The 16,007-nt window shown below is 38.8% G+C and overlaps 1 protein-coding gene across 6 annotated transcripts in view; it reads left to right on the top strand.

Annotated features, from left to right (window-relative positions):
* Nucleotides 1–16,007, top strand: part of syngap1a (synaptic Ras GTPase activating protein 1a) — a 116,494-nt gene that overhangs the window by 79,970 nt on the left and 20,517 nt on the right. For all 6 annotated transcript variants that reach the window (XM_027163497.2, XM_027163495.2, XM_027163493.2 and 3 more), the window contains 9 exons: nt 1,722–1,816; nt 7,017–7,138; nt 9,037–9,190; nt 9,972–10,070; nt 12,236–12,475; nt 12,559–12,894; nt 13,164–13,308; nt 13,701–13,845; nt 15,064–15,300. In XM_027163497.2, coding sequence (XP_027019298.1) covers nt 1,722–1,816; nt 7,017–7,138; nt 9,037–9,190; nt 9,972–10,070; nt 12,236–12,475; nt 12,559–12,894; nt 13,164–13,308; nt 13,701–13,845; nt 15,064–15,300 — 1,573 coding nt within the window. The remainder of the gene's footprint in view (nt 1–1,721; nt 1,817–7,016; nt 7,139–9,036; nt 9,191–9,971; nt 10,071–12,235; nt 12,476–12,558; nt 12,895–13,163; nt 13,309–13,700; nt 13,846–15,063; nt 15,301–16,007) is intronic.

Raw genomic sequence — 16,007 nt, 5'->3', positions numbered from 1 at the left:
CATTTAATTGTTTTTTTGTAATGTTTGAAGTAAATTAAAAAAAAAAACTCTTGGAATGGTATTTAGATGAGTTACACTAGAGAGGGAGTAATTAAAGTATCCACATCTCTGCTTCTCAAACTATTGTGTCAAAAAACCTTGTGACTCGGAAAGATTTTGATCATCAAAATGATTCATTTCTCGCCACGGACCCGGACATGAGCTCTCTAGGATAGTAATTTCCCCTAAAACCTCACCTTAAAAGTGTCAACCAGTAGCAAGAAAGACAGAAAGAAAGAAAAAAGAAAGAAAAAAGAGCATCCTGTGGATCAATCCGAGAGAAGGGTCGTGAGGGATGGAGGAAGAAGTAGAAGAGGCGTTTTGGAGAAGAATCCTAGTTAATTGTGTGTGTGTGTGTGTGTGTGTGTGTGTGTGTGTGTGTGTGTGTGTGTGTGTGTGTGTGTGTGTGTGTGTGTGTGTGTGTGTGTGTGTGTGTGACTGACTCATATTTCCTTTCCTATACTGGTATATTTGGTCTATCCCTATTCTGTTTTATGACTCAGTGTGAATTGCCATATGGAACATGATCTCTCTTTTAGAAGTCTTACCCCATATTTACTTTTTAAAAGTTTGTTTCGAAATATTTTGTCTCCTGGTAAGCCTAGTCCTGAGAAAATAATAAAAGCCTTTAAAGTTCCCGTTCAGGAAAGTTTCTTATGAAATCTGTGAGTATTTTTGGATGTATGACAATGTGTGATTAAGTGTGTCTGTGTCAAACGCGTTCATTGTACGTGTTTGTATAGAGAAAGCAACATTATGTAATGTTTAAATGGGAGTGTAGTCTGGCTTTACACACTAGAATGGGTTTTCTTTCTCGACAGAGAATTTGAAGACAAGATACGCAGGGAAGACATGACAGCAAAAAGGGAGAGGAGCTGTGAAAAGGGAGGCGAGAGAGAGCGAGAGAGAGAGAGAGAGAGAGAGAGAGAGAGAGAGAGAGAGAGAGAGAGAGAGAGAGAGAGAGAGAAAGCACTACTGGAATTATGTAAAAAAAAACGTGCGTGGGAGAGAAAAGCAAAGACACAGAAAGGGACGGAAAGCAAGATAGGGAGGGAGGTGTATGTAGAGGAAAAGGTATATTTATAGAATATTAATGCCCATATGTATGTATGTACACCATCAACTCTATATAATTCAGAAATGTAAGAAAATTCTAAAAGTCTTTAAGAAATGAATAAGTAAAAATCCTTTGGATAAAAATGAAAGATTCTATTTCATCCAGTGAGAGACTGAGTTATTTTTACCGAAGGTGCCAATAATTTTGGAGAGAACTTGACGTATACGTTCTACACTCCACACTAGCTGCTAACAAAGAACCTATAAGGATTCCCTTGAAGCCTTGTAGGAAGAACTCAAAAGCCCTTAAGGGTTCTTCGTGTTACCGTTTTCCACCGAGTGTGTGTGAGTTATGCATGACAATATTTTCAGCGACATTTGGCAACGTATATAAAGGTCTGTTCAATCCTGAGGGAAATCTAGAAGGGGGAAAAAGAAGGAAGGTTGAGTAGTATATGGAGAAACAAGCTGTATGTGTGTTTGTGTGTGTGTGTGGGTATGTGGGTGGGGGACTATTTTGAGGCTATTTTTGGATCTGTTGAATAGCATAAATGCTGTTCATCTGTCCTAGGTCTATTTGCCCCTTAAGCAGAATAATTAATCTCTCTTTCTTTCTCTCTCCATAGAGCACGCTCGTGCTCGCAGAAAGAGCTTTGCCACAGTGAGGCAGAGAAGCATGGAAACTCCGCCCACTGCCCCTCCCCAGCAATTCCGTCAGTCGGTGAGTACCATTGGCTCCACCCTTTATCCTGCATCATGCATCTGTAATTGTGGTTTTCTCCACCAAAACACACCCCCCCCCCCCCCGTGTTATTTTCTTTATTACCTATAAAATATATTACAGCCAAAAGTTTGATAGAGCATCTAAAACAAGAAAGGTGATGTGATGTTGAAAAGCTGGAAGGGGAAAACTGCATTACGCTCAGGTTCTGCTGATACTGACTGAGTTTATGATCATAAGTGCTGTACATTTACACAAAAAAACAACAATAACTGAAATACACTTATGTTTGCATACTAGCTATATATATATATATATATATATATATATATATATATATATATATATATATATATATATATATATATATTAATATCATATATAAATAATGAATAAATAGAAATATATGTACATACACATATGCATACATACATATGTCTGCATAAGGTTTATTAAATATGTAAATATGTATAAATATCAATAAAAATTAAATGTATAAATATAGAAGGTGTGTGTCAAAATTGTACAGAACTTATTTCTAAAGATAAATATGCAAATTTACAGATCTATGTACATGCACTAGAGTCTAAAAGTCCAAGGTCTAAAAATATCATACAGATAAAACCACACAAGAGAGCAACCTTTTCCATTCATATTGATATGTGTGTTGAATGTTATTATCAAGGCCAAACTTTATTTAGACTTAATCTAAATATATAAGAGGTGAGGTGAATATATAAGAGTATAGAGATGAAAGACTAAAGGCAGGTGGATGAGTATTGAGATAAACAGATGAAACATTGGGAACAAGTGAAGGAGTATGGAGATATGAATGGGTGGGACCAAGTGGATGAGTATAGAGAGGTGAGAGGGACGGGCAAGGTGGATGACTATAGAGAGATGAGAGGGAGGGGCCAGGTGGATGACTATAGAGAGGTGAGAGGGAGGGGCCAGGTAGATGACTATAGAGAGGTGAAAGGGAGGGGGAGGGGCAAGGTGGATGACTATAGAGAGGTGAAAGTGAGGGGGAGGGGCAAGGTGGATGACTATAGATAGGGGAGGGGGAGTTCCAGGTGGATGACTATAGAGAGTTGAGAGGGAGGGGCCAGGTGGATGAAGATAGAAGATAGATGAGGGAGTGGGATGGGGTAGATAAGCACAGGGGTCTCACAGGCTAAACATGGTTCACTGCCTTGTTTCATTTGGCACTGTAAACTGAAAAAAAATAAATAATACTGAAACAGCCTGTAGTAGCCAGTACTCAAGAGTTTCACACTATAATTCACAGCAGACCCGTAGCATAGCGACTGCCACTTTACAGCACACGTGGGCTTTCATTTCACTGAGCTGAACTGAGGGTTCAAATCCATGACAATCTGCTGCGTTTGATACAATTCAGTCCTGAGTCTAATAGAGGATACTGAAACATGCAGGATTTGAGCTTTTATTGTGATTCAGTGAACTTAAAAGGTCATTCCCTATGCAGAGAAACTCAGCAGAAATAAACCCATATGAGTTTAGTCTAAAAGATATACATTAAAATTAAACTTGATAAAAATCAATTTAATAATTTTCTTCACCTGGTATTTTTAATTTTCAGTTTTAGTTTAAAAAGCCTAGATTATTGGTGTTATAGATAGAATAGATAATATATTTAAAAAATGATAAGGATCTGTTTTAGACACAGTAAATTAGTATTGTGTAAGCACATGGATCGAGAAGTGAACTATAATCTGAACATGCTACGTTTCACTTCCAAATGATTCTTTGCTGACTTCTTGTTCATGTCACATGGTTTGTTGCACAAAGTCATGACACACAGCCTCGTAGTCATGACACACAGCCTCAGTCATCCAAAAATTTTTCTCACCTGCTTAAATAATCAAAGAAGATTAAAATAAAATACTTAGCATGTACAACCTCCCAAGTCAGATTCATAATATTTTAAGGGTTTAATCCAAAGGTAAATCTCTAACTGATGAAATAAATGCTGTGAAATGAATGCTGTGTTAAATAAACACACTTGAATGAGGTCAATGAACTTGTGCGCTGAGTTGGTGGGGTTGTGTTTGTGATAGCCGTGTTTAGTCGGTGTTTTAGGTACAGTAATTATAGCTGACACTAGCACGAATTTATATAGAGGCACCTGGAAATTAGTGGATAGCAGGTGCTTTTAAGCAGGCACAGATGAACTGCAGTGTTTTTAGGTACAGAGGGAGAGATGGAGGGAGAGAGAGAGAGAGAGAGAGAGAGAGAGAGAGAGAGAGAGAGAGAGAGAGAGAGAGAGATGGAGGGAGGGGTTAGAGTGGGTGTACAATATCTATATAAGTGCTCAAGACAGAGAGAGGAAGAGAGACAGAGAGAGAGAGAGAGAGAGAGAGAGAGAGAGAGAGAGAGAGAGAGAGAGAGAGAGAGAGAGAGAGAGAGTGTAGGCAGAATCTGAGTATGAGTCACCAAGACAGAAACAGCAGCAGTGATTATTATGTTCATCTCCAGTGCTATCTGGTGGTCATTTATAAAAAAAAAAAAATAAAAAAAAATAAAAAACATACCTCTAGTGTCATATTTAATCTTAAAGTACAATTCCACTCCAACACCAGATATCTGGACGAGACAAAAATATTTCCTCCAATATAATAACAAAAATTTAATTTAAGTGACTGTAAATGACACTTTTTTTTTTACATTTGATGAGAATATTATCAAAGTAATATAAGATTATTAAACACTTTTACTCTGTTCTATTTATTACTTTTTATTCATTGTCAAATATTTTTGGCCGATAATAGTTAAATGGAGCTGCATCAGGTTTTATTCAAGAACAAAATGCTAAGGCTCTGATTTATTAAAGGCATGTTAGTGAGATTCAGAAATGTCTCACATTTCCACATAAAAGTGCTCAGGTCGAAGGGAAGCCAATGCAGATTGATCAGTTTTGCACCAAGGTATGATTTATTAAACCTCACAGTGCTTTGGGACCAGAGATTATCACACAAGAAGGTCAGGTATTAGATCTGTAGAAGTCCAGTTTAAATGTATACTGTTCATGGGGTTTTCACTAATCGGAAAATTAAACAATGAGGATGTTATCAGTATTAATGCAGCACAGCTGTTTGCACTGCTCCAGAGTTCCATAGTGTGTGTAAGTGTGTGTGAATGAGTGTATGTGAATGAGTGTGTGAATGAGAGTATGAATGAGAGTGTGAATGAGAGTGTGAATGAGTGTGTGATTGAGTGTGTGAATGAGTGTGTGTGTATGTGTGTGAGTGTGTGTGTGTGTGTGTGTGTGTGTGTGTGTGTGACTGTGTAAATGTGTGTGTGAATAAGTGTATGTGAATGAGTGTGTGAATGAGTGTTTGATTGATTGATTGAGTGTGTGTGTGTGTGTGTGTGTGTGTGTGTGTGTGTGTGTGTGTGTGTGTGTGTGTGTGTGTGTGTGTGTGTGTGTGTGTGTGTGTGAATAAGTGCCTGTGAATGAGTGTGTGATTGAGAGTGTGTGTGTGCATGTGTGATTGAGTGTGTGAATGAGTGTGTTTGAATGTGTGTGTGTGAATGAGTGTGTGTGAGAGTGTGTAAGTGTGTGTGAGTGTTCTCAATGCCCTTATTCAATACCCAATGCCCTTAAATAAAATTTTACATTTCATTCATATAAGATTGATTCAGTACAGGTACACAACCCTGATGCCAAAATAGATTCACACTCACCTTCAGAAAGGATAAACATTCTTATTTAATTTTTTATTTTTTTACAGTTGTTCAGCATTTTAATCTGTTCTTCTGATTCTTCTGTGAGCCTCTTAGAGATCTTGACGCATTGTAGCTAGCAGACACAAAAAACCGCTGACACGTTACACTCCACATGAGGCACGCAGTTATTCTCTGTAAATCACCTCTAACTTACACACTTTTAGCACACAGTGTGCCTCCACATTCACACTCACAAATGAACTCCCTTTATGTGGGAGGTTTGTAAATCAGGGCCTGAATATTTCCAAAACAGTGCCACATAACTGTGCTTTCCTCGAGCCACAAACACTATCATGGCTGCTAGTAACATCTACTTGTGCAGCTGTATTTCATTACAATGAATCCTTTAGCCTTGGCATTAAGCTTCCATTTTTTCTCTTTGTGGAGGAAATAAGTGTTTGTACAAAATCTCAATGCTTTATCAAGACTCAGTCTTTCTGCACTGCTTCCCTTTTCTTTCTGGTATGTAAACAATTTGTGATTCAGAGGCTTAAATTAAAAAGAATAAAAAAAAAAGAAAAAACTTTCTTTGGCTTTTAATTAAATGAACAGTAGAACTTCCAGAGAGGGATTGTTAGCGAGGAGCTGTGATTCTCAGGGTAAAAATTTGGCCCAAACACTGGGAAAGCTAAACAAACACGATTTATAATCATAATAAACACAGACACAGACAAATAGGGACAGAGACAAACACGGACACAGACAAACAGGGACACAGACAAACACGGACACAGACAAACAGGGACACAAACAAACTGGGACATGGGCAAACACGGACACAGGCAAACAGGGACACAGACAAACACGGACACAGACAAACACAGACACAGACATACATGGACAGAGAAAAACAGGGACACAGACAAACACGGACACAGACAAACACGGACACAGACAAATACAGACACACAGACACAGACATACATGGACACAGACAAACAGACACAGACATACATGGACACAGACAAACAGGGACACAGACAAACACAGACACAGACAAACACAGACACAGACAAACACAGACACACAGACACAGACATACATGGACACAGACAAACAGGGACACAGACAAACACGGACACAGACAAAAACGGACACAGACAAACACGGACACACAAACACAGACACAGAAAGACAGGGACACAGACAAACACGGACACAGACATACATGGACACAGACAAACAGAGACACAGACACAGACAAACAGGGACACAGACAAACAGGGACAAAGACAGACATGGACAAAGGCAAGCAGGGATGAAGGCAAAAAGAGACAAAGGCAAACAGGGACAAACAATAAACAAACAATTCTACATACAATAAAGATGCCAGTGAACCCAGTACAAACATCTGAATTGTGTCACTTCTAATGTATCAATCTGTGTGTGTGTGTGTGTGTGTGTGTGTGTGTGTGTGTGTGTGTGTGTGTGTGTGTGTGTGTGTGTGCATCAGAGTTTTCTTAGCCGCCGTCTGAAAAGCTCAATTAAGCGAGCCAAGAGCCAGCCCAAACTTGACCGCACCGGAAGCTTCCGCCACATGATTCTCCCACGATTTCGCAGTGCTGACCAGGAAAGGTAGGCAACACACACACACACACACACACACACACACACACACACACACACACACACACACACACACACACACACACACACACACACACACACTCACACACAGAGAGAGAGAGAGAGACAGCCAAACATAAGGTATCCATACATACAAAATAATTGCTTGTGAATCTACATCATACATCATGACACAAAAACAAAAGCAAGTCCTGATCTTTATTACTGTTTCTTCTGGGCCCGGTGTGTGAGATACATGTATGATATGTTTATAAATAATGGACGATGCCGGAAATCAGAAATCAAGGTCACTACAGTTTTACATTCATATCCTCACCTCGATTGGATTTTATCATGAGACAACTTGAGATTTCTAACCCTAATTGACACGACCGGCTGCGCTGTACTGGACCGAGACTCATCGGATCGACTCCTTTAGCAGTGCGTGACATCTGCTGGTCGTACGGCTGAGCCGGGGGCTTTATCTTTACTCTCCTTTAAGACAATCTATGTTCATTACACCAGAAAATTCTCAGCCATATAAATATACGTAGACTTTCTGCTATGAAATAGTGTGAATTAACAGCATTAGTTAATATTGGCTGACAAACTACTGTTATTAGTTAGCATTTTAAATAAAGGACATTATCACAAAGCAGCCATAAAGAAATTCAGGATATAAGATTCAAGATTCTTTTATTACAGTGCAATTCACATAGAATTTGGTAGAAGTTAAATTTCAATTTTAAGAATCAAAATAAATGACTTAATTAAAACCCCAAAACAATCGCAGTCAAGGTGACAATAAGAAATAAGTTAGTTATTGTGTAATGATGTATAAGGTATAAATAAGTATGTAAATATTTATACAGAGAAAATTTTTATAGATAAGTTATTAAATAAGTTCCTCCGCAATAGTCAAAAGTACTGTAGGGATTTGTATATAATGAAAGTGTATACAAGAATCTATATAATAAAATAAATAATCAATTTTAATATTAATGCAGAAAAAAAGAAAGGTTCAGCACAGAAATATGCAACAACACACTTATTTCTTGTTATTCTTAGCCTTAAATGATATAAATCTATTTCTTTATTAGAAAACAATTCAATAATTTATGACCGAACATCTACCACTTTCAGAGATTAAGACACGTAATCCAGGTTCTGATCTGATCCCGAATAAGCAGTGATAGTTTGCTGCTTGAGTTAAATGTTGTACATTTCCTCATATTCAGTGGACACAGTGCAGGTGATTGGCTCGTGAAACAGGAGCGGAAAATTATGGTCTTCTTTAAATGGTGGAAACAGACGTCTGTAAATACCTCCCTTTAAGTATTGATTTGTTGACACGGTTGAAGTTCCCCAAGTGACTTACTCAGGCTGGAGCAAATGTTAAATGAATCAATTTGCATAATTAGTTTTTTGCCATGTACTTTGCACCTTTGGTCTAAACTAATTGAATCGCGTAATTTGTTAAAGCAGATCAGAACATATCAAAAAATAATTAGATTAGATCAGATCAGATCAGATCAGATCAGATTAGATCAGATCAGGTCAGGTCAGATCAGATTCTATGCAGAAGCAGGAAGACAAGGCTAATAAAAAAAAATTTGTACAGATTATAGAACAGGTTAATATATTATCATGTATGCACTAGTGTTTGATGGGTTTTTTTTGTTTATACATTTTATGAAATATTCTGGTCTGTAACCTGAATGTTATCTGATTTATAATGAGAAGCGTGTCCAAGACCGGCATCTGACAGGCTGCTTTTCCAGACACTAAGAACTAATATACAATAAGCACTAACAACACACCATAATAAACCAAAGGGGAACCATTAACTGTTATATTGTTATTGCTGTGTTATTATTTTTCCTTCTTTTACGGCTCTCTTGCTGCAGAACACGTCTGATGCAGAGCTTCAAGGAGTCTCATTCCCACGAGTCTTTGCTGTCGCCAAGCAGCGCGGCCGAGGCGCTGGACCTCACGCTGGACGAGGATGCCATCATCAAGCCCGTCCACTCCAGCATCCTCGGCCAGGAGTACTGCTTTGAGGTGTGTTTGAGTGTGTGTGTGTGTGTGTGTGTGTGTGTCTGTGTGTGTGTGTGTGTGTGTGTGTGTGTGTGTGTGTGTGTGTGTGTGTGTGTGTGTGTGTGTGTGTGTGTGAGCAGAAATAACCTTGAACTACTCCACAAAATAGACTTTAATATTGAATAAAGTACAATCAGTATAATCTGAAAAATTATTTACAAATAAATTTATTGAGCCCTACATACATTAATTCTGCTTAAAATATTTAACAATGAGCACTACACCCTTATCCATAGCTTAAATTTTTACCTCATTTTATACAACTGAACAATTGAGGGTTAAGGGCCTTGCTCAGGGGCCAAGCTTTGGTATATTGGTGGACCTGGGATTCAAACTCATGACCGGTAATCCAACACCTTAACCACTAGGCTACCGCATCCAACACTTAGTAATAATAACTCAATAATTATTTGAATGGAGTCAATAATTATTTGAATGGAGTCAACCTGTGGGCACTTAAAGTGCCATGTGATCTCAGTATACATACAACAGGTCCTGGAGTTGGGCGAGTTTCTTAAAACGTATCCATCAGTGTTTGGTTAGTGCAAAACATTGCATAGAGCAGCAATAAATCTATGAATATAACACAAGAATGATTTCAGAGGAGTCTGTACACTAAGCGCCAGTAACCAGAAATAACTCAAAGCAACCAAGAGCTCAGGTGAATACTTGTACCACTGTAAACATGACCTTTCAGAATATGTGTATGTATTAGTGTGTGTGTGTGTGTCTGTGTGTTCTTTAGGTAACAACAGCTTCAGGCACAAAGTGTTTCGCCTGCCGATCGGCTGCTGAGCGGGACAAGTGGATCGAGAACCTCCAGCGAGCTGTTAAACCCAACAAGGTGGGAAACGTGGGAGGCTGGACCTCAGACACTAGAACTGAATGTGAAATGTTGTGTATAGATATGCATTCTTGTGTCGTTATGTAATTCGAATGCTTTATATGTGACACCCGGTATTAGATTTCCAGATGAGATGAATATATATTTTTAACTGCCCCAAAGCACAGGTGCAAATCTAAAGAAATATATCCCGAAATATTGAGTAGAGGTACTATGAGAGGCAGTAGGACTAGTAGAATACAGATGATACTTTTGCAGAGCTCAAACGTGATATTAAAGGATATTAGCTGTAATTATGCTACTATTCTACTAGCATGTTTTACAAAATGTCCAAGGCAATGTCCAAGGAATAGAGTAAGAAAACAGAGTAATCTAAATTAAAGGACATTACCATTATAGCACAAAATAAATTTACGACTCAACATTTTGAGGGTTGGTTACAGCTGTCAAGAATCAGCAGAAGTGTAGAAGCCTTTGCTCTGAATGACTTCCTTACATCTTGTGTGATCTTCGTCCACTCTAAAATAACGATGGACAGGATTAGTTTTCAGGTTGACTGTATCGGGGACAAGGTCAGAGATGGTTTGGACATGTACAGAGGAGGAAGATGGTTATATTGGTAGAATGATGTTGGAGATGGAACTGCTAGGGCAGAAGTCAAGAGGAAGGCTAAAGAGGAGATATATGGATGTGTTAAATGAGGAAATGAAGGTAACTGGTGTGAGAGTAGAGAATGATGAGGATAGAGTGTTAGGTGGAAACTCATGATTTGCTGTGGCGACCCCTAACGGGAAAAACCCAAAGTAGAAGAAAAAGAGTAAAATTTGTAGGTTCTGGTGGCATACACTTACTTACTTGAAAAGATCTGGATAAGGAACTAAATGGTTTTCTGTTATAGTGTTGATTCATGACACCACATTTGAGTAACAAGCCCAGTCTTTAGCTGTCACAATTTCACCTATGGAAGTCAGTCAGATCAATTTTCAACAAGTTAACTTAAAGAACTGAGAACTGTTCGCTTGCTGCCTCATATATCCTACCCCTTGACCATTTCATTGTAACAAGATAATAAGCAACAAACATTAAACTTACAGAAACTAACTTGGCAAAATTGCTTCTGGTGAAAAATCCACAGCTTCCTTCCCTGAAGAAAGCAGCAAGGGAAATGAAGCAAGTGATGTAACACACTGTAACTGTGTGGAGGACAGAAGATTGTTTAAAAAAACACACAAAAATGGTCTTGTTATTGAAACACTGACTACAGCTGGAAATTTAAATAAAAAGAATGTTGTGATGGCAGTAAAGCAGCGAATGCACTCTTCTGCTAGAAAAGCAATTTAATTTTGTGCAGCTGTTTGCTACATTTATTGAAAAGAGTATTGGGGCTAGGCTCATTAGCCAGTGTGATTATTATGGATATAGCTGAGTAAAGACTGCAGTCTGATTAGATTAGTCATGTTGAACCTTGAATGACCCCCAAACTCACTTTAGAATTATGAGTCATTGCCACATTATTGTAGATTATGCTCTTATGCTATCCAGATTTTATACAGTAGTTGAATTAAGTACTTGTATTCTTCTTTATAAGCTGTTATTACCATTATTTAGGTGCACTTTATATATGTCAAAAGAAGCCTAGCATGAGAAGGCAGTTTTAGCTGAGACTAGAAGCATTCATTTGCATACATTCCCATAGTTGCTGTAATTTCAGATCAGTGTAAATCTAATTCTTTATATTTAAAGTACCCTTTCACTAAACTTTATAAAGTTATTTATCTGTGAAAATTTTTAAAAACTTTAGAGGACTTTAAAATGAAACAAAATTTACATCTTCATAGTTTCTATGACATTTCTTATATTCAACAGTTCTCCTCATTCTTCGTACAGACTGTTTTTGCATCATAATATACAGAAGCCAATCATGTTACAATATATATTCTGGCAATGTGGCACTGGGATTAAGAAAAAGGGCAGGGTCCCTAGGGTGTGGGATCATTTTCCAAACTTGGATTCTTTTCTTCATAAAGCCAGAAATATAGAGGTTTATCTGTTTTTGAGATTTTCAGGGTAACTGGCAACTGACTAAATGTATTATTTGATATGAAATAAATGATAAGGGAGACTGTGATATCTTGCATGTTTTCAGCATTTTGTTAACATTGCAGGATAACAGTCGTCGGGTGGACAATGTTCTTAAATTGTGGATTATCGAGGCACGGGATCTTCCACCTAAAAAGCGCTACTACTGCGAGTTGTGTCTGGATGACATGTTGTATGCTCGCACCACCAGCAAGCCTCGAACAGACACAGTATTCTGGGGTGAGCACTTTGAGTTCAACAACCTTCCTGCTATCCGAAGCCTGCGCCTGCACCTCTACAAGGAGACGGACAAGAAGCGTCGCAAGGTCTGATAGCTGGACAAATATATTCTATTGTTATCAAGATAGGTAAAAATATAATAATATATATCTGTGTGTGTTTTCAACAGGAGAAAAGCACATATCTTGGCTTGGTCAGCATTCCCATCTCAAGCATCACAGGCCGTCAGTTTGTGGAGCAATGGTACCCAGTCATTCAGCCCAGTGTCCTTGCAAAGGGCGGTGGTGTGGGCAGTGGCAAGGTCATTAATGCTTCACTGAGGCTCAAATCACGCTACCAGACTATGAGCATCCTGCCCATGGAGCTGTATAAGGAGTTTGCAGAGTATGTAACCAATAATTACCGCACTCTATGTGCCGTCCTGGAGCCACTCTTGAGTGTGAAGAGCAAGGAGGAAGTGGCCTGTGCCCTAGTGCACATCCTACAGAGCACTGGCAAGGCCAAGGTTCGTGAGTCGACTTTGCACTACTTTGCCCCTTTCAGAACAGAACAGGCGTGATTAGCTTAGGACAACAAAGGTACAGACTCAGTAGGTTTTCTGAAAATAATATTTGAGGGTTATTTTGGGAGATCAGATTACTCTTTCTTTTGTATTACATGAAACCACTGTGCCCTGAACCTCTAAGCACACCAGAAACTCAAAGCTGTTTAGCATTTTAAATGTGTTTGGCAGAGGCTGAATTAGGTTTGAGAGGAGTTGTTTTTCTTGTGCAGGATTTTCTGTCGGACATGGCATTGAGTGAGGTAGATCGGTTCATAGACAGAGAACACCTGATCTTCAGGGAGAACACACTGGCGACCAAAGCCATAGAGGAGTACCTCAAACTTGTTGGACATCGCTACCTTAAAGACACCATTGGTACGTAGTCATTTAGGGATGCGATGATAATTACCCTGCTGAAACATCTAGCTTGGTCTGACTACACACAACAGCAAGGCAGTTAATAAATGAACAGTATAGACAAATAATAAGGCAGTAAGAAATAAGAAGAGAAAAGAAGAAAGGAAACTTGCCAGCTGGCAAGGATAGTTTACCAGCTTGATCAGCTCAGCCTGTATCTGGGCATCTGCTAGCTGGTCAGACAAAGCTGGGTTGTACAGCGGGGGAGTAAGCAATCTCTTATATTTGCTCAAAAATTAGAGCATGATGCTTGTGATGACACTCATCTTGTTTGTTGGTTAACTACATATGGAAAACTGTCATGCATTATGTTGATGATTGCCATTGTTGATAATGATCTGTATGTGCAGGTGAGTTTATTCGTGCACTGTATGAGTCAGAGGAAAATTGTGAGGTGGACCCCATGCGAACCCCACCTTCCATGCTCCCAGACCACCAGGCCAACCTACGCATGTGCTGTGAACTTGCACTTTGCAAGATCATCAACTCCCATTGGTATATCTCTTCCATGATCTCCCATGATATATCTTTCCCTGTGCTCCCAATATTTTCAATAAGAAAACAAGCTTGTCCATACTTTACAATATATAATCCTCACTTTTCAGCAATTTTAAGACCTTTCACACTACCTAATGTGTGCTGGTCTAAAAATACTACCATACTGTTAGGAACTCTCACTATATTCAAGTTTTACTGCAGTCAGTAATCCAGGTCAGTGTAATCAAGCTAAAAGTGTCAAGTACAAGGGAAACAAGAAAGAGGAAGAACATGAGGAAAAATGAGGACATAATCTACATTGACCACACTGATTGAATATCTATTAAACATGCCAGTCTGTTTGTCTAGCAGGGTTACTATGTCAGAGTACCACCCTTTGTTATATCTGACAAATGGAGATTATATATAGCAATACAAATAAAAAATGAGAAACAGATGGTGGCAGAGTGCCCAAAGACATCACTGCCTATCCACTAGACCATATCTATTCATTTGATATCTCTGTTGGTGTTTGTTATTTCAATTGGCTGAGACATTGAATTGGTATTTCACTTCTATTGCCATAGCATCTAACTGGATGTTTATAATTATCTGGGTGCAGTATAAATAAGAAAAAAACTAAATTGTTGAGGCCCTAGAACAAAGCCTTGTTGGACACCATACCATGATAGTGGTAGTGATATTAAAGAATTGTTAAGGGGTATATATTGTCACTGGCCACAAAACAAGCACAGCAAAGGCATTAAAGTTACACTCCTTAGTCACATTTTGAGAATTTTAGTTATATAGTGTGAGAGAAGTATAGAAGTAAATATAGAAGTGAATTAGAGGTATGATTTCTATCCCCTCTCATTTCTATTTCTGTCATACTGTGCCTGCTAAACTGGAAAAACTACTGCAGATTCATCAAAAGGTTGTACAAACATAAGACTAGTGGAACACATCAAGTAGAGGAATGAAAAGAGCTTAAATACATTTACAGGTAATACTAGGTGGAGTAATCCCCTAATAATAGGACCTTGAGATATTTGAGGATTTCAGTTTGGTCCCCCTGCATTTGTTAATGTGCTGAAGAGGATTTAAAAAAAAAAAAAGCAAAAACAACTCAGAAATAAGTCATTCTACATTATATGATTTTTATTAAGAATATATACTACATTCTTTATATTCTGTTATTTATTCTTTATATCTGTATCTTTCTCTTTCTTTCTACAGTGTTTTTCCACGGGAGCTGAAGGAAGTATTTGCATCATGGCGTGTGCGTTGTGCTGAAAGAGGTCGTGAGGATATTGCAGACCGGCTCATCAGTTCCTCGCTATTCCTGCGCTTCCTGTGCCCAGCCATCATGTCTCCATCACTGTTCAACCTGACGCAGGAGTACCCATCTGAGCGCACATCCCGAACCCTCACGCTCATCGCCAAGGTGGTGCAGAGCCTGGCCAGCTTCTCCAAGTCAGTCACTAGAGTCCACTGCCATCCAGGCCGGATCCATTCTCACCATCCAGGCCCAAACCATATTCGCTGTCCAGGCCCAATCCATACTCACAAAACCTCAGTATATTTACCCAATCAATACTTGCCAGAGACCCTAACCTTACATACCATTCAAGTGGCAGGCAATCATGATTAAATTCCAGTGTCCTTACTCAAGCTTACTTAAGCAAGCTCCAAATCATATTTACTGGCCGTATCCAAACTACTCTTTTTGAACTTCAGCATCCCTACTAAACCTATTGTCCTCAATCAATATTCACATCCTTACACAACTCATACATTATCTAGGCCCCTACTATAATAACTATGTCCCTTTTCATCCCTTTCATCTATTGAGGCCCTAACCATGTTAATCATTCAGTTGCATAATATAGCAAATCTAGTTATCCAAGCCATGCCCATTCTTAAGATTCAGTGCATGCTTAGTCAACCCAAACTAGTTACATAGGCCCAACCCCTAGTTATCATCCAAACCCATACCATAATCACTAGTCATTAGCATCCTTTTAAATCAAACCTAGCCAGACCAGGCCATACTAATGATTAAGATCCAGGGCATCACTTTTTTACCGACTAACCACCCCGACCCAACACATAGTCACTAGCCATGCCCATATCATACTCACTAATCTTTGTCATCTTTGGCCCAACCTAACCATTCAGGC

The sequence above is a fragment of the Tachysurus fulvidraco genome, chromosome 10 (genome assembly GCF_022655615.1).
Source record: "Tachysurus fulvidraco isolate hzauxx_2018 chromosome 10, HZAU_PFXX_2.0, whole genome shotgun sequence".
NCBI lineage: Eukaryota > Metazoa > Chordata > Actinopteri > Siluriformes > Bagridae > Tachysurus > Tachysurus fulvidraco.
The sequence above is the reverse complement of the archived record's forward strand: the minus strand, read 5'-3'. Positions and strand labels throughout refer to the sequence as shown.